The sequence below is a fragment of the Oncorhynchus gorbuscha genome, linkage group LG05 (genome assembly GCF_021184085.1).
Source record: "Oncorhynchus gorbuscha isolate QuinsamMale2020 ecotype Even-year linkage group LG05, OgorEven_v1.0, whole genome shotgun sequence".
Taxonomy (NCBI): Eukaryota; Metazoa; Chordata; class Actinopteri; order Salmoniformes; family Salmonidae; genus Oncorhynchus; species Oncorhynchus gorbuscha.
This window is the reverse complement of record NC_060177.1, coordinates 86,136,867-86,162,561: the sequence shown is the minus strand read 5'-3', so window position 1 is coordinate 86,162,561 and position 25,695 is coordinate 86,136,867. Positions and strand designations below refer to the sequence as shown.

At 45.4% G+C, this 25,695-nt stretch overlaps 1 protein-coding gene across 3 annotated transcripts in view; it reads right to left on the bottom strand.

The window, feature by feature from the left end:
- LOC124036610 (tight junction protein ZO-2-like) overlaps window positions 1-25,695 on the bottom strand; it is a 268,862-nt gene that overhangs the window by 126,951 nt on the left and 116,216 nt on the right. The window contains exon 1 of one of the 3 annotated variants that reach the window (XM_046351413.1): window positions 7,217-7,547. The exons of the other annotated variants lie outside the window; for them this stretch is intronic. Coding sequence (XP_046207369.1) covers window positions 7,217-7,276 — 60 coding nt within the window. The 5' untranslated portion in view covers window positions 7,277-7,547. Of the gene's footprint in view, window positions 1-7,216; window positions 7,548-25,695 lie in introns of those variants that run through there. 3 annotated transcript variants of the gene reach the window in all.

Below are 25,695 nucleotides of genomic sequence, written 5' to 3'. Positions count from 1 at the left end.
GAGAAGAATTGTTGAAAAAAAATATTTAACCTTTATTTAACTAGGCAAGTCAGTTAAGAACAAATTCTTATTTACAATGACAGCCTACTCCGGCCAAACCCAGACGACGCTGGGCCAATTGTGAGCCGCCCTAAGGGACTCCCAATCGCGGCCGGATGTGATGCAGACCGGATTCGTACCAGGTACTATAGTGATGCCTCTTGCACTGAGATGCAGTGCCTTAGACCACCGCGCCACAGGGGAACCCTCGGCCCGGCGATGTGGTTGAAGGATGTGTCAGATCAGACTACATGACCCCTGATAACCTCTAGAGGGATATATGCTGCCGTAAATGAACACATTCTGACACAACAGGTATTTCATATACTTTATATTTGTTCCTAAACTGTCTGTCTACAAACTGTACTGTTCATCCCCAGCTGTGCACTCTGCTGAGTTACCAAAGACGTGATCAGAAACGGGCTATAATATAATATAACATATTATTTAATGAAGTTTCAAATCTTGACGCAAGCTCATCTAGAAAACTAGAAAGATGGAATCAACATAATCTGGTCTGTGAGTGTCCTAATTATAGGGTGTGAGTGTTTCCGGCTGGTCAGTGTGTGTGTGTGTGTGTGTGTGTGTGTGTGTGTGTGTGTGTGTGTGTGTGTGTGTGTGTGTGTGTGTGTGTGTGTGTGTGTGTGTGTGTGTGTGTGTGTGTGTGTGTGTGTGTGTGTGTGTGTGTGTGTTGGTCAAAGCCAAAACGGCCCCCCGAGAGATTAGAACTGACACGGCCTTCTGGGGGATTACTGCTGGGACCACCTGCTCCACTCTAAGGCGGTTGGAAACACAGACACGCCCTTATGTCTGCTCTGCCCATCTCTCTCCCCTGAGGGATCACTTCTACATAGTTATATATACACACTCGGTTTATAATATGCATTTAAACACACAGTCACTCATAAAGTAGGCCTATAGTATCAGTCGGTATTAGCTCGCCTGTGGATGGGAAAAACCTTTGTTACCTTGGTTACCGGATTGGCTCACTGCAAAAACGTCACCTTTTCCAAATGCAATTTTCCCGTTGTCTGCTTACAATTACAGTACAAAACTACATTTATGGTCGGCAGGTAGCCTAGTGGTTAAGAGCGTGTGTGAAATGTGAAATATCACATTTACATAAGTATTCAGACCCTTTACTCAGTATTTTGTTGAAGCACCTTTGGCAGTGATTTTAAACTCAAGTCTTCTTGGGTATGACGCTACAAGCTTGGCACATCTGTATTTCGGGAGGTTATTTGGTTGGATGGGGAACATAAATGCACAGCTATTTTCAGGTCTCTCCAAAGATGTTCGATTGGGTTCGAGTCCGGGCTCTGGCTGGGCCACTCAAGGACATTCAGAGCCTTGTCCCGAAGCCACTCCTGTGTTGTCTTGGCTGTGTGCTTAGGGTCGTTGTCCTGTTGGAAGGTGAACCTTCGCCCTAGTCTGAGGTTCTGAGTGCTCTGGAGCAGGTTTTCATCAAGGATCTCTCTGTACTTTGCTCCGTTCATCTTTCCCTCGATCCTGACTAGTCTCCCAGTCTCTGCTGCTGAAAAACATCCCCACAGCATGATGCTGCCACCAACATTTCCCGTAGGGATGGTGCCAGGTTTCCTCCAGACGTGACGCTTGGAATTTAGGCCAAAGTGTTCAATCTTGGTTTCATCAGACCAGAGAATCTTGTGTGTGCCTTTCCAAATCATGTCCAATCAATTGAATTCACCACAGGCGGACTCCAATCAAGATGTAGAAACATCTCAAGGATGATCAATGGAAACAGGAAGCACTTGAGCTCAATTTCAAGTCTCATAGTAAAAGGTCTGAATACTTTTGTAAATAAGGTATTTGATTTTTTTCTTCTAAAAAAACTGTTTTCGCTTCGTCATTATGGGGTATTGTGGGTAGATTGATGAGGATTTTTTTTAAATGAATTTAATCCATTTTAGAATAATGCGAATGTGGAAAGAGGAAGGGGCCTGAAGACTTTCCCAGATATACTGTATAATGATATTTCCTAGTGTAATTAACAACGATTCCTGGACCTAAAGACTTTCCCAGATATACTGTATAATGATATTTCCTACTGTAATTTTTCAGATCCCCTAACAATACAATACAGGTCCATCTAAACCCTGATATTATGACATAACAACCATTCCTGGGCCTGACTCCAACCATTCCTGGACCTGACTCCAACCATTCCTGGGCCTGACTCCAACCATTCCTGGGCCTGACTCCAACCATTCCTGGGCCTGACTCCAACCATTCCTGGACCTGACTCCAACCATTCCTGGACCTGACTCCAACCATTCCTGGACCTGACTCCAACCATTCCTGGACCTGACTCCAACCATTCCTGGACCTGACTCCAACCATTCCTGGGCCTGACTCCAACCATTCCTGGACCTGACTCCAACCATTCCTGGACCTGACTCCAACCATTCCTGGACCTGACTCCAACTATTCCTGGACCTGACTCCAACCATTCCTGGGCCTGACTCCAACTATTCCTGGACCTGACTCCAACTATTCCTGGACCTGACTCCAACTATTCCTGGACCTGACTCCAACTATTCCTGGACCTGACCCCAACCATTCCTGGACCTGACTCCAACCATTCCTGGACCTGACTCCAACCATTCCTGGACCTGACTCCAACCATTCCTGGACCTGACTCCAACCATTCCTGGACCTGACTCCAACTATTCCTGGGCCTGACTCCAACCATTCCTGGACCTGACTCCAACCATTCCTGGGCCTGACTCCAACTATTCCTGGGCCTGACTCCAACCATTCCTGGACCTGACTCCAACCATTCCTGGGCCTGACTCCAACTATTCCTGGGCCTGACTCCAACCATTCCTGGGCCTGACTCCAACTATTCCTGGGCCTGACTCCAACCATTCCTGGGCCTGACTCCAACTATTCCTGGGCCTGACTCCAACTATTCCTGGCCATGAAGACTTTCCCAGATATAGAGTATAATGATATTTCCTACTGACTCATCGCAATTTTTCAGATCCCCTAACAATACAGTTTGCAGGTCCATCTAAACCCTGATATTATGACATAACAACTATTCCTGGACCTGACTCCAAAAGCGAGCCACCGATGGACAGTACCTGAAACTATGTTCTATTGATTGTTTCCTCATGGCAGTCTGCACAGGGCTGAATGTTCAATATCTCATATATAGTAGCTTGAATTGAAACAAACGGATTGATGTGTTTTGGGACGAGTCTTGTCCATGAGGCAGAGACTGTGGCAGAACAGTCAACATTGGCTTATTGTAAAGATTTATTAAAACAAAAATTTGCTTTTTTCTCAAAATGTACGGTTAGGGTTAGACATTAGAGTTAGCAGTTAAGGTTAGGGTTAACGTTAGGTTTAGTTTGTGATCATTAAAGAGCTTCCCCCAGAACAAGATTCATGACGAAAAATGCTAACCTTCGCCCCTTAAGGGGAAAGTAATCTAAAAGTAACTGAAAGTCATCAGATTATGTTACTGACTTTAGGTAATCCAAACGTTACGTTACTGATTACAATTTTAGAAAGGTAACTACTAACGGATTACATTTAGAAACTAACCTACCCAGGGATCCTGACTCCAGCCATTCCTGGACCTGACTCCAACGCATTCCTGGAGCCATCACTCCAGACCCGGGTTTTCCTGGGCTGACTCCAACTATTCCGTGATCTGGAGTCCCATATTCCTGGGCGGACTCACAATTGGCCTGGCCATGTTAGGGGAGGGTTTGGCCGGGGTAGGCCGTCATTGTGAATAAGAATTTGTTCTTAACTGACTTGCCTAGTTAAATAAAGGTGTAAAAAGAAAATATATACTGTAGCTCCATTATCTTTTCTACATAATTTATATCTGGTTTTAGTCATTAAAGTTTACACAATTATTATTATTATTTTATTATATTGCTGGGAGTGGCGGCCCGGCGCTGCTAAATGAATATAGGGGAAACACTGGTACAAGGCCTCTATAGGTGCTTCAGATATGTGTCATAGTGCTTGTGAACACTTCATGGATGTGCAATAAAGCCTGCACAAGTAGTTTAAAGTGGGACCCTAGTTTTTATACTGGGGGATTTTCTGAAATGCTAGACTGATGAATAAGACGCTAGACTGATGAATAAGACACTAGACTGATGAATAAGACACTAGACTGATGAATAAGACACTAGACTGATGAATAAGAGCTTCCCTGATGAATAAGACGCTAGACTGATGAATAAGATGCTAGGCTGATGAATAAGACACTAGACTGATGAGTAAGATGATAGACTGATGAATAAGATGCTAGACTGATGAGTAAGATGCTAGACTGATGAGTAAGATGCTAGACTGATGAATAAGACACTAGACTGATGAGTAAGATGCTAGACTGATGAGTAAGATGCTAGACTGATGAATAAGACGCTAGACTGATGAATAAGACACTAGACTGATGAATAAGACACTAGACTGATGAATAAGACACTAGACTGATGAATAAGACGCTAGACTGATGAATAAGACGCTAGACTGATGAATAAGATGCTAGGCTGATGAATAAGACACTAGACTGATGAGTAAGATGATAGACTGATGAATAAGATGCTAGACTGATGAGTAAGATGCTAGACTGATGAGTAAGATGCTAGACTGATGAATAAGACACTAGACTGATGAGTAAGATGCTAGACTGATGAGTAAGATGCTAGACTGATGAATAAGACACTAGACTGATGAATAAGATTTTATTAGACTGATGAATAAGATGCTAGACTGATGAATAAGACACTAGACTGATGAGTAAGATGATAGACTGATGAGTAAGACGCTAGACTGATGAATAAGACACTAGACTGATGAATAAGACACTAGACTGATGAATAAGATGCTAGACTGATGAATAAGACACTAGACTGATGAGTAAGATGATAGACTGATGAGTAAGATGATAGACTGATGAATAAGACGCTAGACTGATGAATAAGAACCTAGACTGATGAATAAGACACTAGACTGATGAATAAGACACTAGACTGATGAATAAGATGCTAGAGTGATGAATAAGAACCTAGACTGATGTGTAAGATGATAGACTGATGAATAAGACACTAGACTGATGAATAAGATGCTAGAGTGATGAATAAGACGCTAGACTGATGTGTAAGATGATAGACTGATGAATAAGACACTAGACTGATGAATAAGATGCTAGGCTGATGAATAAGACACTAGACTGATGAGTAAGATGATAGACTGATGAATAAGACACTAGACTGATGAGTAAGATGCTAGACTGATGAGTAAGATGCTAGACTGATGAATAAGACGCTAGACTGATGAGTAAGATGATAGACTGATGAATAAGACACTAGACTGATGAGTAAGATGCTAGACTGATGAGTAAGATGATAGACTGATGAATAAGATGATAGACTGATGAGTAAGATGATAGACTGATGAATAAGATGATAGACTGATGAGTAAGATGATAGACTGATGAGTAAGATGCTAGACTGATGAGTAAGATGATAGACTGATGAATAAGATGATAGACTGATGAGTAAGATGATAGACTGATGAATAAGACGCTAGACTGATGAATAAGATGCTAGACTGATGAATAAGATGCTAGACTGATGAATAAGATGATAGACTGATGAATAAGATGTGTATCAGTACTGTGTAGCTCAGTTCAGAGCATGGCAACTGTTTTATTTGAATGAATACCCAGTAAATGTATGCACACATGACTGTAAGTCGCCATATAAAAGGCTGGGGTTATATTATATATTAATTCATCCAACTGTTTTATTTGAATGAATACAGTAACTGTGTAAATTAACGCCATATGGCTGGGGTTGAGAGGATTTGAGGAGGGGAAGCTGCTGGGTGTCATGAGGTCAGCCCTGTGATCATCCTCACCCCGTTATACACACACACACACACACACACACACACACACACACACACACACACACACACACACACACACACACACACACACACACACACACACACACACACACACACACACACACACACACACAAAGAAATAAACACAAATATACTGTAAATGCATACAGATATTACTGTAAATGCATACAGCTATTCAACAACATATACACAAGTGTGCACACACAGACAAACGTAATAGCCGAGACCTCCAGCTCCCCTCTCCCAGTAATGATGTCCAGTATCCTGTGTCCCTAAGCTCCTCCCCTGCTGGGCTCAGACAGACAGACAGTAATGAGCCAAGCACAGAGAGCCTTCAGGGTGCGTCCACACACACAAAGACCGGAGCGCGTGCACCCGCACGCACGCACGCAAGCGGTCAGCCTGGACCAGCCAAGGGGAGGGATGTTGAGACTTCAGCCATTATAGAATGTGTTGACACAATATTTCAACTAGATAGAGATTTATACAACATCACATTACTACTTTAAATCCTTCATGTGTCTTATTGACAATAAAACATAGCATGATAGTAGCCTTCTTATCTTGTACCATGAGGTGGTGTACTCTCTCCTTGACAAAAATATGATATGATTTTCGGCATGCTGAGGCTAGGTATTGGAAATAGACCAAATAACCATAATCTCCGGAAGTCTGGAAATATTGTCTCACTTCGCCATTCCATTACTGATAATTCCGATGTGCTGTTTCTGTCAACAGCGCTCCGGGACTGCGTCAGGGCGATATTTTACAAAGTGAGAGTTCGACTTTTCAAACAGAATGACGATTTTTTTTTTACTCTTAAAAACGTTTAAAATAGGCAATAAACACAATTGACAATCTATTCACAATCAACTCAGCTGCCTACAATAGCTGTCATTTGGAATAGATAGACTAGACGATCTAACAGTAAATCAATAGGAATAGTCAACCACATATGATTATATAGCCCCTAACCGAGACATATAAACTGTGTAAATACAAACGCAAATATTTGTCTCAATACTTCAGGCGTCATTCTTATTGGCCGGGAGGGTGAAAATCAACAGGTGAATTCACACGGTTGTAAAAGCCATTGGTTGCTCCGTAAAGGCAGCCTATAGCCACTGGCCGTAAAACTCATCCAACATTTATTACTGTAGCACACAGCATATTCCTGTGACGCAGCGCATAACGATACAGAGATGGCCTAGGCTAAAAGTTGCAATCTATACTGTTAAAACTACAGTTGACTTACTCCGACGTTTTCGCCTTTGCTTGAATACGCAGCCACTTTCCCGACTCCTTTCACAGGCATTCTGCTCTGTAGAAGTTGTGAAACCCTGTAGCTTAATGTTATCCGTAAAGCAAGTGTATTGTGGCTTGTTATGGCTTGTAGAACTGGTATCTCTTAAAATATACCCTAGTCTTTAAAATGAAACGGCTTGTGACAGTGATCCTAGAAATTCATCTAGCTCGCTGCAGTTCCCCCGACGTCAGACTCCGTGTTCCTTTAAAATTATTATAGTGATTTCCGTGGGAGCCGAAACATTCTTGCCAACTGAGGAGCGACTTTCAACCCAGCCGGACTACTTTATGAATACAGACGGAGCGGGGGGGGGGGTCTACTAATGTTACCCGTTTCTGTATCAACTTCAATGGGCATCTACAAACGGATCGAATAACTGGCATATGTATTAGTCAATTTTCTGTAATCGTCTTCCGATACAGAAAATGTTTATATATATTTTGTACGGATAAAGTTTTACTCCACCCCTCGCTGGCAGTGTGGATTCTCCCGGAATGGATTCATCGATTTTAAAATGTTCTCTAAAGTTCAGTACAATTGTATCAAATCAATTCACTGGGGGCCTTGAAAGCCTAGTGTGATACACAGATTGCAGAGTTTCTATAAATAGACGTTTTAGCGCAAAGTATAGTGCTCGGTGCACATAGCGAGTTACATATCTTCAGTAGCTTACGTGTTATAACGACACATCCAGAATTCAAAAAGAAAAAACTTAAATCCTGTGAGGGAGACAGCCTGTAGTCTTGTATTGAACTTTCCTTTCGTCCCCATAATGGATTCAAAGAATATCTCCGGTACAATTACAATATCTCTGATACCAGGGTTCCCAACTGACGACCCACAGGAACGTTTGTTTTTGTTTGAGGTATTCCAGTCAATCAATCAATCACATTTATTTATAAAAGCCCTTTTTCCATCAGCCTATGTCACAAAGAGCTGTACAGAAACACAGCTTAAAACTCCAAACAGCAAGCAATGCAGATGTAGAAGTCCTATACAATTAGCATATCTCCTGTACAATTTGAATAGCTCCTATACAATTAGCATATCTCCTATAGGATTCATGCACCTTGGTTGGACTGCAGGGCAGTCGAGTAAGTCGGCATTGGATTCAATAACTGTTATTTATCTCCATAAGGGTGTCAAGGTGCTTTGCAACGTATGTGCGTGTGTGAACGTGAATGTGTGTGTGTCCATGTGCATTTCTACATGTACAGTACCAGTCAAATGATTGAACACACCTACTTATTCCAGGGTTTAAAAAATATATATTTTCTACATTGTAGAATAATAGTGAAGATATCAAAACGATGAAATGACACATATGGAATCATGTAGTAACCAAAAAAGTGTAAAAATCAAAATATATTTTATATTTGAGATCCAGAAAAGAGCTGTTAAATTCTACAACCACCTAAAAGGAAGTGATTCCCAAACCTTTTAACAAAGCCATCACCTACAGAGAGATGAACCTGGAGAAGAGTCCCCTAAGCAAGCTGGTCCTGGGGCTCTGTTCACAAACACAAACACACCCTACAGAGCCCCAGGACAACAGCACAATTAGACCCAACCAAATCATGAGAAAACAAAAAGATAATTACTTGACACATTGGAAAGAATTAACAACAAAACAGAGCAAACTGGCCCTAAACAGAGAGTACACAGTGGCAGAATACCTGACCACTGTGACTGACCCAAAGAATTTTGAATACAAACTCAATTTTGATAAACTCCCATATCTACTGGGTGAAATACCAGTGTGCCATCACAGCAGCAAGATTTGTGACCTGTTGCCACAAGAAAAGGGCAACCAGTGAAGAACAAACACCATTGTAAAAACAACCCATATTTATTTATTTTCCCTTTTGTACTTTAACTATTTGCACATCGTTACAACACTTTATCTAGCCATAATATAACATTTAAAAAGCTCTAATAATTTGGAACTTTTGTGAGTGTAATGTTTATTGTTCATTTTTGATTGTTTGTTTATTTAACTTTTATTTATTATCTATTTCACTTGCTTTGGCAATGTTAACATATGTTTATCATGCCAATATAGCACCTTGAATTGAATTGAGAGGGAGAGAGAAGGGGGGTCGAAGAGAGGAAGAGAGAGAGGGAAAGGGAGAGGGAGAAAGAGGAAGAGAGAGAGAGGGAAAGGGAGAGAGAGAGGGAGAAAGAGAAGAGAGCGAGCTATAGTTATTGAAGGGGGCAGACAGAGTGATGCTTGTCTAACCCTGGGATCTACTGTACAGTAGGTGTAGGTGTGTGGGTGACTGTCTGTGAGACCTAAAATGTTAACTAACCCTGGCAACCAACCCCCTCCCAACCCTCCTCCCCCTCCCTCCTCCCAACCAAACCCTGGCAACCAACCCTCCCCTCCTCCCAACCAAACCCTGGCAACCAACCCTCCCCTCCTCCCAACCAAACCCTGGCAACCAACCCTCCCCTCCTCCCAACCAAACCCTGGCAACCAACCCTCCCCTCCTCCCAACCAAACTCTGCAGGTAGAAACCCCTACAGACCTGCTGCTTCCCTGTCCCAGAAAACATATACCTCCTGAATAGCTACAGTCAATGTATCTGACAGTAGAAACGGATGACAAAGTTAAACCATAGGAGCACAGGGTGCCTGCCTCAGATAATAGCATCAGCAAAACATATAAATGATTTAAAGTAAAGGAGCCTAGATACAGCCACGCATACCAAAGCCCAAGCGCGCGTGACATGTTTTACCAGGCACAGTGTAATCCCAGTGCAGGCAGGGCCAGGCAGGCGCTGTGGCTGAGGCTGGGACTGAAGGCCAGGATGTTCATAGAAACAGCAGGGAAGTTGATCCCATATTGGAAGATGGTTAGTTAGTTATTTGCGGAATCCTTGGGACGTCCCTGCCCAAGATGAATGCACTAAATGTAAGTGGTTCTGGATTAGAGCGTGTGTTAAATTACTAAAATGTCAACATAGTAACCCTAGCCCTAACCTTAACCTTTACCCTAGCCCTAACCTAACCTTTACCCTAGCCCTAACCTTAACCTTAATTGTCAGAGACTCCAGTAAGCCAAGACTGTTTTCTCTACTACAGCACGTCAAGCGGTACCGGAGCACCAAGTCTAGGACTAAAAGGCTCCTCAACAGCTTCTACCCCCAAGCCATTAGATCGCTGAACAATTCATAAATTTGTCACAGGACAATTTACATTGACCCCCCCCTCCTTTTGTACACTGCTGCTACTTGCTGTTTGTTATCTATGCATAGTCACTTCGCCCCCACCTACATGTACAGATTACCTCAACTAAACTGTACCCCGCACACTGACTCTGTACCGGTGCCCCCTGTATATAACCTCCACACTGACTTAGTACTGGTGCCCCCTGTATATAACCTCCACACTGACTCAGTACTGGTGCCCCCTGTATATAACCTCCACACTGACTCAGTACTGGTGCCCCCTGTATATAGCCTCCACACTGACTCAGTACTGGTGCCCCCTGTATATAACCTCCACACTGACTCAGTACTGGTGCCCCCTGTATATAACCTCCACACTGACTCAGTACTGGTGCCCCCTGTATATAACCTCCACACTGACTCAGTACTGGTGCCCCCTGTATATAACCTCCACACTGACTCAGTACCGGTGCCCCCTGTATATAACCTCCACACTGACTCAGTACTGGTGCCCCCTGTATATAACCTCCACACTGACTCAGTACTGGTGCCCCCTGTATATAGCCTCCACATTGACTCAGTACTGGTGCCCCCTGTATATAACCTCCACACTGACTCAGTACTGGTGCCCCCTGTATATAACCTCCACACTGACTCAGTACCGGTACCCCCTGTATATAACCTCCACACTGACTCAGTACTGGTGCCCCCTGTATATAACCTCCACACTGACTCAGTACCGGTGCCCCCTGTATATAGCCTCCACATTGACTCAGTACTGGTGCCCCCTGTATATAACCTCCACACTGACTCTGTACCGGTGCTCCTGTATATAACCTCCACACTGACTCAGTACTGGTGCTCCTGTATATAACCTCCACACTGACTCAGTACTGGTGCTCCTGTATATAACCTCCACACTGACTCAGTACTGGTGCCCCCTGTATATAACCTCCACACTGACTCTGTACCGGTGCTCCTGTATATAACCTCCACACTGACTCAGTACCGGTGCCCCCTGTATATAACCTCCACACTGACTCAGTACCGGTACCCCCTGTATATAACCTCCACACTGACTCAGTACTGGTGCCCCCTGTATATAACCTCCACACTGACTCAGTACTGGTGCCCCCTGTATATAACCTCCACACTGACTCAGTACTGGTGCCCCCTTTATATAACCTCCACACTGACTTAGTACTGGTGCCCCCTGTATATAACCTCCACACTGACTCAGTACTGGTGCCCCCTGTATATAACCTCCACACTGACTTAGTACTGGTGCCCCCTGTATATAACCTCCACACTGACTCAGTACTGGTGCTCCTGTATATAACCTCCACACTGACTCAGTACTGGTGCCCCCTGTATATAACCTCCACACTGACTCAGTACTGGTGCCCCCTGTATATAACCTCCACACTGACTCAGTACCGGTGCCCCCTGTATATAACCTCCACATTGACTCAGTACTGGTGCCCCCTGTATATAACCTCCACACTGACTCTGTACCGGTGCTCCTGTATATAACCTCCACACTGACTCAGTACTGGTGCCCCCTGTATATAACCTCCACACTGACTCTGTACCGGTGCTCCTGTATATAACCTCCACACTGACTCAGTACTGGTGCTCCTGTATATAACCTCCACACTGACTCAGTACTGGTGCTCCTGTATATAACCTCCACACTGACTCAGTACTGGTGCCCCCTGTATATAACCTCCACACTGACTCAGTACTGGTGCCCCCTGTATATAACCTCCACACTGACTCAGTACTGGTGCCCCCTGTATATAACCTCCACACTGACTCAGTACTGGTGCCCCCTGTATATAACCTCCACATTGACTCTGTACTGGTGCCCCCTGTATATAACCTCCACACTGACTCAGTACCGGTGCCCCCTGTATATAACCTCCACACTGACTTAGTACTGGTGCCCCCTGTATATAACCTCCACACTGACTCAGTACTGGTGCCCCCTGTATATAACCTCCACACCGACTTAGTACTGGTGCCCCCTGTATATAACCTCCACATTGACTCAGTACTGGTGCCCCCTGTATATAACCTCCACACTGACTCAGTACTGGTGCCCCCTGTATATAACCTCCACACTGACTCAGTACTGGTGCTCCCTGTATATAACCTCCACACTGACTCAGTACTGGTGCTCCTGTATATAACCTCCACACTGACTCAGTACTGGTGCCCCCTGTATATAACCTCCACACTGACTCAGTACTGGTGCTCCCTGTATATAACCTCCACACTGACTTAGTACTGGTGCCCCCTGTATATAACCTCCACACTGACTCGGTACCGGTACCCCCTGTATATAACCTCCACACTGACTCAGTACCGGTGCCCCCTGTATATAACCTCCACACTGACTTAGTACTGGTGCCCCCTGTATATAACCTCCACACTGACTCAGTACCGGTGCCCCCTGTATATAGCCTCCACATTGACTCAGTACTGGTGCCCCCTGTATATAACCTCCACACTGACTCTGTACCGGTGCTCCTGTATATAACCTCCACACTGACTCAGTACTGGTGCCCCCTGTATATAACCTCCACACTGACTCTGTACCGGTGCTCCTGTATATAACCTCCACACTGACTCAGTACTGGTGCTCCTGTATATAACCTCCACACTGACTCAGTACTGGTGCTCCTGTATATAACCTCCACACTGACTCAGTACTGGTGCCCCTGTATATAACCTCCACACTGACTCAGTACTGGTGCCCCCTGTATATAACCTCCACACTGACTCAGTACTGGTGCCCCTGTATATAACCTCCACACTGACTCAGTACTGGTGCCCCCTGTATATAACCTCCACATTGACTCTGTACTGGTGCCCCCTGTATATAACCTCCACACTGACTCAGTACCGGTGCCCCCTGTATATAACCTCCACACTGACTTAGTACTGGTGCCCCCTGTATATAACCTCCACACTGACTCAGTACTGGTGCCCCCTGTATATAACCTCCACACCGACTTAGTACTGGTGCCCCCTGTATATAACCTCCACATTGACTCAGTACTGGTGCCCCCTGTATATAACCTCCACATTGACTCAGTACTGGTGCCCCCTGTATATAACCTCCACACTGACTCAGTACTGGTGCTCCCTGTATATAACCTCCACACTGACTCAGTACTGGTGCTCCTGTATATAACCTCCACACTGACTCAGTACTGGTGCCCCCTGTATATAACCTCCACACTGACTCAGTACTGGTGCTCCCTGTATATAACCTCCACACTGACTTAGTACTGGTGCCCCCTGTATATAACCTCCACACTGACTCAGTACTGGTGCCCCCTGTATATAACCTCCACACTGACTCAGTACTGGTGCCCCCTGTATATAACCTCCACACTGACTCAGTACCGGTGCTCCTGTATATAACCTCCACACTGACTCAGTACTGGTGCCCCCTGTATATAACCTCCACACTGACTTAGTACTGGTGCCCCCTGTATATAACCTCCACACTGACTCAGTACCGGTGCTCCTGTATATAACCTCCACACTGACTCTGTACCGGTGCCCACTGTATATAACCTCCACACTGACTCAGTACTGGTGCCCCCTGTATATAACCTCCACATTGACTCAGTACCGGTGCTCCTGTATATAACCTCCACACTGACTCTGTACCGGTGCCCCCTGTATATAACCTCCACACTGACTCAGTACTGGTGCCCCCTGTATATAACCTCCACATTGACTCAGTACTGGTGCCCCCTGTATATAACCTCCACATTGACTCAGTACTGGTGCCCCCTGTATATAACCTCCACATTGACTCAGTACTGGTGCCCCCTGTATATAACCTCCACACTGACTCAGTACTGGTGCCCCCTGTATATAACCTCCACATTGACTCAGTACTGGTGCCCCCTGTATATAACCTCCACACTGACTCAGTACCGGTGCCCCCTGTATATAACCTCCACATTGACTCAGTACTGGTGCCCCCTGTATATAACCTCCACACTGACTCAGTACCGGTGCCCCCTGTATATAACCTCCACATTGACTCAGTACTGGTGCCCCCTGTATATAACCTCCACATTAACTCAGTACTGGTGCCCCCTGTATATAACCTCCACATTGACTCAGTACTGGTGCCCCCTGTATATAACCTCCACATTGACTCAGTACTGGTGCCCCCTGTATATAACCTCCACATTGACTCAGTACTGGTGCCCCCTGTATATAACCTCCACATTGACTCAGTACTGGTGCCCCCTGTATATAACCTCCACATTGACTCAGTACTGGTGCCCCCTGTATATAACCTCCACACTGACTCAGTACCGGTGCCCCCTGTATATAACCTCCACACTGACTCTGTACCGGTGCTCCTGTATATAACCTCCACATTGACTCAGTACCGGTGCCCCCTGTATATAACCTCCACATTGACTCTGTACCGGTGCTCCTGTATATAACCTCCACACTGACTCAGTACCGGTGCCCCCTGTATATAACCTCCACATTGACTCAGTACTGGTGCCCCCTGTATATAACCTCCACATTGACTCAGTACCGGTGCCCCCTGTATATAACCTCCACATTGACTCAGTACTGGTGCCCCCTGTATATAACCTCCACATTGACTCAGTACTGGTGCCCCCTGTATATAACCTCCACATTGACTCAGTACTGGTGCCCCCTGTATATAACCTCCACATTGACTCAGTACCGGTGCCCCCTGTATATAACCTCCACATTGACTCTGTACCGGTGCTCCTGTATATAACCTCCACACTGACTCAGTACTGGTGCCCCCTGTATATAACCTCCACATTGACTCAGTACTGGTGCCCCCTGTATATAACCTCCACACTGACTCAGTACCGGTGCCCCCTGTATATAACCTCCACACTGACTCTGTACCGGTGCTCCTGTATATAACCTCCACATTGACTCAGTACCGGTGCCCCCTGTATATAACCTCCACATTGACTCTGTACCGGTGCTCCTGTATATAACCTCCACACTGACTCTGTACCGGTGCCCCCTGTATATAACCTCCACACTGACTCAGTACCGGTGCCCCCTGTATATAACCTCCACACTGACTCTGTACCGGTGCCCCCTGTATATAACCTCCACACTGACTCTGTACCGGTGCCCCCTGTATATAACCTCCACACTGACTCAGTACTGGTGCCCCCTGTATATAACCTCCACACTGACTCTGTACTGGTGCTCCCTGTATATAACCTCCACACTGACTTAGTACTGGTGCCCCCTGTATATAACCTCCACACTGACTCTGTACCGGTGCTCCCTGTATATAACTCCACACTGACTTAGTACTGGTGCCCCCTGTATATAACCTCCACACTGACTCTGTACTGGTGCCCCCTGTATATAACCTCCACACTGACTCTGTACCGGTGCTCCTGTATATAGACTCATTATTGTTATTCTTATTGTGTTACTTGTTATTATTACTTTTTATTTTAGCCTACCTGGTAAATATTTTCTTCTTCTTGAACTGCACTGTTGGTTAAGGGCTTGTAAGTAAAGCATTTCACTGTAAAGTCTACACTTGTTGTATTCTGCGCATGTGACAAATTAAGTTTGATTTGATTTTGAACCATAATCTTAACCCTAACCTTAACCTTAACCCTTACCTTAACCCCTACCTTAACTCTAACCTTAACACTAACCTTAACACTTACCTTAACCCTTACCTTAACCCTAACCTTAACACTTACCTTAACCCCTACCTTAACCCCTACCTTAACCCTAACCTTAACACTTACCTTAACCCCTACCTTAACCCCTACCTTAACTCTTACCTTAACCCTAACCTTAACCCTTACCTTAACCCTAACCTTAACCCTTACCTTAACCCTAACCTTTCACCTTACCTTAACCCTAACCTTAAACATTAACCCTTACTGTAGCTCAGTTGGTAGAGCATGGCGCTTGTAACGCCAGGGTAGTGGGTTCGATCCCCGGGACCACCCATACGTAGAATGTATGCACACATGACTGTAAGTCGCTTTGGATAAAAGCGTCTGCTAAATGGCTTATATTATATATTAACCCTTACCTTAACCTTAACCCTAACCTTAACTGTTTAAAATGTAAACTGAAATGAGGCAACGTCAGAGTTGGGACGTCCCACGGTTTAGCTTGATCACGAGTAGGGAGCCTTGTTGTCATTGTCACCAGCCAGCACGTCCCTTGTGTGACCACCGCTCTCCCAAGGCCAGGCAGAGGACTCCTGTTAGACCCCTAACCTTCTCCCTCACTTCCCATTAGCGTTACTCTGTTACATACACAGGGCCAGGGATGGGGGGGGGTGATGGTGCTAAACACAGGGCCAGGGCTGGGGGTGATGGTGCTAAACACAGGGTCAGGGCTGGGGGTGATGGTGCTAAACACAGGGTCAGGGCTGGGGGTGATGGTGCTAAACACAGGGTCAGGGCTGGGGGTGATGGTGCTAAACACAGGGTCAGGGCTGGGGGTGATGGTGCTAAACACAGGGCCAGGGATGGGGGTGATGGTGCTAAACACAAGGCCAGGGCTGGGGGTGATGGTGCTAAACACAAGGCCAGGGCTGGGGGGGGTGATGGTGCTAAACACAAGGTCAGGGATGGGGGTGATGGTGCTAAACACAGGGCCAGGAATGGGGGTGATGGTGCTAAACACAGGGCCAGGGATGGGGGTGATGGTGCTAAACACAAGGCCAGGGATGGGGGTGATGGTGCTAAACACAAGGCCAGGGATGGGGGTGATGGTGCTAAACACAAGGCCAGGGATGGGGGTGATGGTGCTAAACACAGGGCCAGGGATGGGGGTGATGGTGTTAAACACAAGGCCAGGGATGGGGAGTGATGGTGCTAAACACAAGGCCAGGGATGGGGAGTGATGGTGCTAAACACAGGGCCAGGGATGGGGGTGATGGTGCTAAACACAAGGCCAGGGCTGGGGGTGATGGTACTAAACACAAGGCCAGGGCTGGGGGTGATGGTGCTAAACACAGGGTCAGGGATGGGGGTGATGGTGCTAAACACAGGGCCAGGGATAGGGGGTGATGGTGCTAAACACAGGGCCAGGGATGAGGGGTGATGGTGCTAAACACAGGGCCAGGGCTGGGGGTGATGGTGATAAACACAGGGCCAGGGATGGGGGGTGATGGTACTAAACACAGGGCCAGGGATGGGGGTGATGGTGCTAAACACAGGGTCAGGGATGGGGGTGATGGTGCTAAACACAGGGCCAGGGATGGGGGTGATGGTGCTAAACACAGGGTCAGGGATGGGGGGTGATGGTGCTAAACACAGGGTCAGGGATGGGGGTGATGGTGCTAAACACAGGGTCAGGGATGGGGGTGATGGTGCTAAACACAGGGTCAGGGATGGGGGTGATGGTGCTAAACACAGGGCCAGGGATGGGGGTGATGGTGCTAAACACAGGGCCAGGGATGGGGGTGATGGTGCTAAACACAGGGCCAGGGCTGGGGGGTGATGGTGCTAAACACAGGGTCAGGGATGGGGGGTGATGGTGCTAAACACAGGGTCAGGTATGGGGAGTGATGGTGCTAAACACAGGGCCAGGGATGGGGGGTGATGGTGCTAAACACAGGGCCAGGGCTGGGGGGTGATGGTGATAAACACAGGGCCCGCTGGGGGACACTGGGGGTGGCCAGTGGGGCTGAGCTGGGGAACCAGTGGGTGTGTGTGGTGTGCTGTTGGCGGTCATGGTGCTGTTCGTGGTGGTGTGTGCACGCGTGTATTTGTGTGTGAGAGAGAAAGAGTCACAGTCTACTTGAACAGAGCAATACTCAATCATGAGGCATCAGAGCCAAAGGAACTGAGTAATATTAAGAAATGCTGTAGATGGAGGGAAGGTAGTTTGGAAACCTACCAAAAACAATTAGGCAACAACAAATTCAATCCCTTTTAGACAACTTCCTGGATAAAATGTTCCACTGTAGTAGTGAAGGTGTAAACTTGGCAGTAGAAAATCTTAATAGTATATTGACTTCCCAGTCAAATCTAAAAATCTCAAATAGAAAACCGAAGAAAATGAACAACAATGAGAATGGTTTGATGAAGAATGCAAAAATCTAACAAAGAAATTGAGAAACCTGTCCAACCAAAAACATAGAGACCCGGAAAACCTGAGTCTACGCCTTCACTATGGTGAATCACTAAAACAATACAGAAATACACTACGGAAAAAGAGGGAACAGCACATCAGAAATCAGCTCAATGTAATTGAAGAATCCATAGACTCTAACCACTTCTGGGAAAATTGGAAAACACTAAACAAAAAACAACACGAAGAATTATCTATCCAAAATGGAGATGTGTGAATAAACCACTTCTTCAATCCCTTTAGCTCTATAACAAAGAATAAACAGCAAAAACATATACATGATAAATTACACATCTTAGAATCAGCTATTAAAGACTACCAGAACCCACTGGATTCTCCAATTACATTGAATAACCTACAGGACAAAATACAAACCCTCCAACCCAAAAAAGGCCCATGGGGTTTTTATTTTATTTTTATTTTACCAGGCAAGTCAGTTAAGAACAAATTCTTATTTTCAATGACGGCCTAGGAACAGTGGGTTAACTGCCTGTTCAGGGGCAGAACAACAGATTTGTACCTTGTCAGCTCGGGGGTTTAAACTTGCAACCTTCCGGTTACTAGTCCAACACTCTAACCACTAGGCTACCTGCTGGTTATTAGCCCAACACTCTAACCACTAGGCTACCTGCTGGTTACCAGTCCAACACTCTAACCACTAGGCTACCTGCTGGTTACTAGTCCAACGCTCTAACCACTAGGCTACCTGCTGGTTACTAGTCCAACACTCTAACCACTAGGCTACCTGCTGGTTACTAGTCCAACACTCTAACCACTAGGCTACCTGCTGGTTACTAGTCCAACACTCTAACCACTAGGCTACCTGCTGGTTACTAGTCCAACGCTCTAACCACTAGGCTACCTGCTGGTTACTAGTCCAACACTCTAACCACTAGGCTACCTGCTGGTTACTAGTCCAACGCTCTAACCACTAGGCTACCTGCTGGTTACTAGTCCAACACTCTAACCACTAGGCTACCTGCTGGTTACTAGTCCAACACTCTAACCACTAGGCTACCTGCTGGTTACTAGTCCAACGCTCTAACCACTAGGCTACCTGCTGGTTACTAGTCCAACACTCTAACCACTAGGCTACCTGCTGGTTACTAGTCCAACACTCTAACCACTAGGCTACCTGCTGGTTACTAGTCCAACGCTCTAACCACTAGGCTACCTGCTGGTTACTAGTCCAACACTCTAACCACTAGGCTACCTGCTGGTTACTAGTCCAACGCTCTAACCACTAGACTACCTGCTGGTTACTAGTCCAACGCTCTAACCACTAGGCTACCTGCTGGTTACTAGTCCAACACTCTAACCACTAGGCTACCTGCTGGTTACTAGTCCAACGCTCTAACCACTAGGCTACCTGCTGGTTACTAGTCCAACGCTCTAACCACTAGGCTACCTGCTGGTTACTAGTCCAATGCTCTAACCACTAGGCTACCTGCTGGTTACTAGTCCAATGCTCTAACCACTAGGCTACCTGCTGGTTACTAGTCCAACACTCTAACCACTAGGCTACCTGCGGTTACTAGTCCAACGCTCTAACCACTAGGCTACCTGCTGGTTACTAGTCCAACGCTCTAACCACTAGGCTACCTGCTGGTTACTAGTCCAACGCTCTAACCACTAGGCTACCTGCTGGTTACTAGTCCAACGCTCTAACCACTAGGCTACCTGCTGGTTACTAGTCCAATGCTCTAACCACTAGGCTACCTGCTGGTTACTAGTCCAACACTCTAACCACTAGGCTACCTGCTGGTTACTAGTCCAATGCTCTAACCACGAGGCTACCTGCTGGTTACTAGTCCAACGCTCTAACCACTAGGCTACCTGCTGGTTACTAGTCCAATGCTCTAACCACTAGGCTACCTGCTGGTTACTAGTCCAACACTCTAACCACGAGGCTACCTGCTGGTTACTAGTCCAACACTCTAACCACTAGGCTACCTGCTGGTTACTAGTCCAACACTCTAACCACTAGGCTACCCTGCCATTTGATGATATTCTCAATGAAAAGATCAAATATGCAGACAACAAATTCTAATTGGCTGTACTAAAACTCTATAAAATCATCCTTAGATCTGGCATCTTCCCCAATATTTGGAACCAAGGACTGATCACCCAAATCCACAAAAGTGGAGACAAATTTGACCCCAATAACTACTGTGGGATATGCGTCAACAGCAACCTTGGGTAAATCCTCTGCATTATCATTAACAGCAGACTTGTACATTTCCTCAGTGAAAACAATGTACCAAATTATCATACGACAGACCACGTATTCACTCTGCACACCCTAATTGACAAACAAACAAACAAAACAAAGTCAAAGTCTTTTCATGCTTTGTTGATTTCAAAAAAGCATTCGACTCAATTTGGCATGAGGGTCTGCTATACAAATAGATGGAAAGTGGTGTTGGGGGTAAAACATACGACATTATAAAATCTATGTATACAAACAACAAGTGTGCGGTTAAAATAGGCAAAGAACATACACATTTCTTCCCACAGGGCCGTGGGGTGAGACAGGGATGCAGCTTAAGCCCCATCCTCTTCAACATACACTGCTCAAAAAAATAAAGAGAACACTTAAACAACACAATGTAACTCCAAGTCAATCACACTTCTGTGAAATCAAACTGTCCACTTAGGAAGCAACACTGATTGACAATACATTTCACATGCTGTTGTGCAAATGGAATAGACAACAGGTGGAAATTATAGGCAATTAGCAAGACACCCCCAATAAAGGAGTGGTTCTGCAGGTGGTGACCACAGACCACTTCTCAGTTCCTATGCTTCCTGGCGATGTTTTGGTCACTTTTGAATGCTGGCAGTGCTTTCACTCTAGTAGTAGCATGAGATGGAGTCTACAACCCACTCAAGTGGCTCAGGTAGTGCAGCTCATCCAGGATGGCACATCAATGCGAGCTGTGGCAAGAAGGTTTGCTGTGTCTGTCAGCGTAGTGTCCAGAGCATGGAGGTGCTACCAGGAGACAGGCCAGTACATCAGGAGACGTGGAGGAGGACGTAGGAGGGCAACAACCCAGCAGCAGGACCGCTACCTCCGCCTTTGTGCAAGGAGGAGCACTGCCAGAGCCCTGCAAAATTACCTCCAGCAGGCCACAAATGTGCATGTGTCTGCTCAAACGGTCAGAAACAGACTCCATGAGGGTGGTATGAGGGCCCGACGTCCACAGGTGGGGGTTGTGCTTACAGCCCAACACCGTGCAGGACGTTTGGCATTTGCCAGAGAACACCAAGATTGGCAAATTAGCCACTAGCGCCCTGTGCTCTTCACAGATGAAAGCAGGTTCACACTGAGCACATGTGACAGACGTGACAGAGTCTGAAGACGCTGTGGAGAACATTCTGCTGCCTGCAACATCCTCCAGCATGACCGGTTTGGTGGTGGGTCAGTCATGGTGTGGGGTGGCATTTCTTTGGGGGGCCCGCAGAGCCCTCCATGTGCTCGCCAGAGGTAGCCTGACTGCCATTAGGTACCGAGATGAGATCCTCAGACCCCTTGTGAGACCATATGCTGGTGCGGTTGGTCCTGGGTTCCTCCTAATGCAAGACAATGCTAGACCTCATGTGGCTGGAGTGTGTCAGCAGTTCCTGCAAGAGGAAGGCATTGATGCTATGGACTGGCCCGCCCGTTCCCCAGACCTGAATCCAATTGAGCACATCTGGGACATCATGTCTCGCTCCATCCACCAACGCCACGTTGCACCACAGACTGTCCAGGAGTTGGCAGATGCTTTAGTCCAGGTCTGGGAGGAGATCCCTCAGGAGACCATCCGCCACCTCATCAGGAGCATTCCCCGGCGTTGTAGGGAGGTCATACAGGCAAGTGGAGGCCACACACAGCCTCATTTTGACTTGTTTTAAGGACATTACATCAAAGTTGGATCAGCCTGTAGTGTGGTTTTCAACTTTAATTTTGAGTGTGACTCCAAATCCAGACGTCCATGGGTTGATAAATTTGATTTCCATTGCTAATTTTTGTGTGATTTTGTTGTCAGCACATTCAACTATGTAAAGAAAAAAGTATTTAATAAGAATATTTCATTCATTCAGATCTAGGATGTGTTATTTTAGTGTTCCCTTTTGAGCAGTGTATACTGTATATCAACGAATTGGCGATGGCACTAGAACAGTCCGCACCTTACAGGAATCTGAAGTCAAATGTCTATTGTTTACTGATGATCTGGTGCTTCTGTCACCAACCAAGGAGGGCCTACAGTAGATTTTGCACAGATTATGTCAGACCTGGACCCTGATAGTAAATCTCAGTAAGACCAAAATAATGGTGTTCCAAAAAAGGTCCAGTCGCCAGGACCACAAATACAAATTCCATCTAGACACCGTTGCCCTTGAGCACACAAAAAAAAACTATACATACCTTGGCCAAAACATCACAGGTAACTTCCACAAAGCTGTGAACGATCTGAGAGACAAGGCAAGAAGGGCCTTCTATGCCATCAAAAGGAACATAAAATTCGACATACCAATTAGGATCTGGCAGAAAATACTTGAATCAGTTATAGAACCCATTGCCCTTTATGGTTGTGAGGTCTGGGGTCCGCTCACCAACCAAGACTTCACAAAATGGGACAAACACCAAACTGAGACTCTGCATGCAAAATTAGGAAAAAATGTAGAACATAGAACATAGAAAACTTAGAACACCAAATAACGCAAGCAGAGCAGAATTAGGCCGATACCCACTAATGATCAAAATCCAAAAAAAAGCTGTTAAATTCTACAACCACCTAAAAGGAAGCGATTCCCAAACCTTTTACAAAGCCATCACCTACAGAGAGATGAACCTGGAGAAGAGTCCCCTAAGCAAGCTGGTCCTGGGGCTCTGTTCACAAACAGACCCCACAGAGCCATCACCTACAGAGAGATGAACCTGGAGAAGAGTCCCCTAAGCAAGGTGGTCCTGGGGCTCTGTTCACAAACACAAACACACCCTACAGAGCCATCACCTACAGAGAGATGAACCTGGAGAAGAGTCCCCTAAGCAAGCTGGTCCTGGGGCTCTGTTCACAAACACAAACACACCCTACAGAGCCCCAGGACAACAGCACAATTAGACCCAACCAAATCATGAGAAAACAAAAAGATAATTACTTGACACATTGGAAAGAATTAACAACAAAACAGAGCAAACTTGAATGCTATCTGGCCCTAAACAGAGAGTACCCAGCGGCAGGATACCTGACCACTGTGACTGATCCAAACTTAAGGAAAGCTTTGACTATGTACAGACTCAGTGAGCATAGCCTTGCCATTGAGAAAGGCTGCCGTAGGCAGACATGGCTCTCAAGAGAAGACAGACTATGTGCTCACTGCCCACAAAATGAGGTGGAAACTGAGCTGCACTTCCTAATCTCCTTCCAAGTGTATGATTATATTAGAGACACATATTTCCCTCAGATTACACAGACCCACAAAGAATTTGAAAACAAACCCAATTTTGATAAACTCCCATATCTACTGGGTGAAATACCAGTGTGCCATCACAGCAGGAAGATTTGTGACCTGTTGCCACAAGAAAAGGTCAACCAGTGAAGAACAAACACCATTTGTACTTTAACCATTTGTATATCGTTACGACACTGTATACATAAATGACATTTGTAATGTCTTTATTCTTTTGGAACTTCTGTATGTGTAATGTTTACTGTTCATTTCACTTTTGTATATTATCTACCTCACTTGCTTTGTCAATGTTAACATGTGTTTCCCATGACAATAAAGCCCCTTGAATTGAATTGAATTGAGAGAGAGAGAGAGAGAGAGAGACAGATAGACAGACAGAGAGAGAGAAATAGAGACAGAGAGAGAGAAAAAGAGAGACAGAGAAAGAGAGAGAGACAGAGAGAGAGAAATAGAGACAGAGAGAGAGAGAGAGAGAGAGAGAGAGAGAGAGAGAGAGAGAGAGAGAGAGAGAGAGAGAGAGAGAGAGAGAGAGAGAGAGAGAGAGAAAGGGAGACTAGTTGAGCACTTTTTTGTACATTAAAGTAACATACATTTATCAGAAATATTGTGTAGACATTGTTAATGTTGTAAATGACTATTGTACCTGGAAATAGCAGATTTTTTTGTGGAATATCTACACAGGTGTGTTTTCAGCAACCATCACTCCTGTGTTCCAATGGCACATTGTGTAAGTCAATCCAAATGTATCACTTGAAAACGCTAATTAATCATTAGAAAACCCGTTTGAAATTATGTCAGCACAGCTTAAAACTGTTATAACACTGGCCTTCTTTAGACTAGTTGAGTATCTGGAGCAACAGCATTTGTGGGTTCGATTACAAGCTCAAAATGGTCAGAAACAAAGACCTTTCTTCTGAAACTCGTCAGTCTATTCTTGTTCTGAGAAATGAAGGCTATTCCATTCGAGAAATTGCCAAGAAACTGAAGATGTCATATAACGCTGTGTACTACTCCCTTCACAGAACAGCACAAACTGTCTCTAACCAGAATAGAAAGAGGAGTGGGAGGCCCCGGTGCAACTGAGCAAGAGGACAAGTACATTAGAGTGCTTAGTTTGAGAAACAGACGCCTCACAAGTCCTCAACTGGCAGCTTCGTTAAATAGTATCTGACTCTGGGGAGCTGGCCTTCTAGGCAGTGTTCCTGGAATCAAACCCACAAATGCTGATGCTCCAGATACTCAACTAGTCTAAAGAAGGCTAGGTGTATTACTCAGGACAACAGTTTTCAGATGGGCTAACATAATTGCGAAAGGGTTTTCTAATGATCAATTAGCCTTTTCAAATTATAAATTAGCGAACACAACGTGCCATTGGAACACAAAGTGATGGTTGCTGATAACGGGCCTCTGTACGCCTATGTAGATATTCCATTAGAAATCAGCCGTTTCCAGCTACAATAGTCATTTACAACATTAACAATGTCTATACTGTATTTCTGATCAATTTGATGTGATTTGAATGGACAAAAACTTTGCTTTTCTTTCAAAAACAAGGACATTTCTAAGTTACCCCAAACTTTTGAACGGTAGTGTAGGTCAACTATCAAGTGAACTCCAATGACCTTTCCTGTCATTTTCACACCGAAG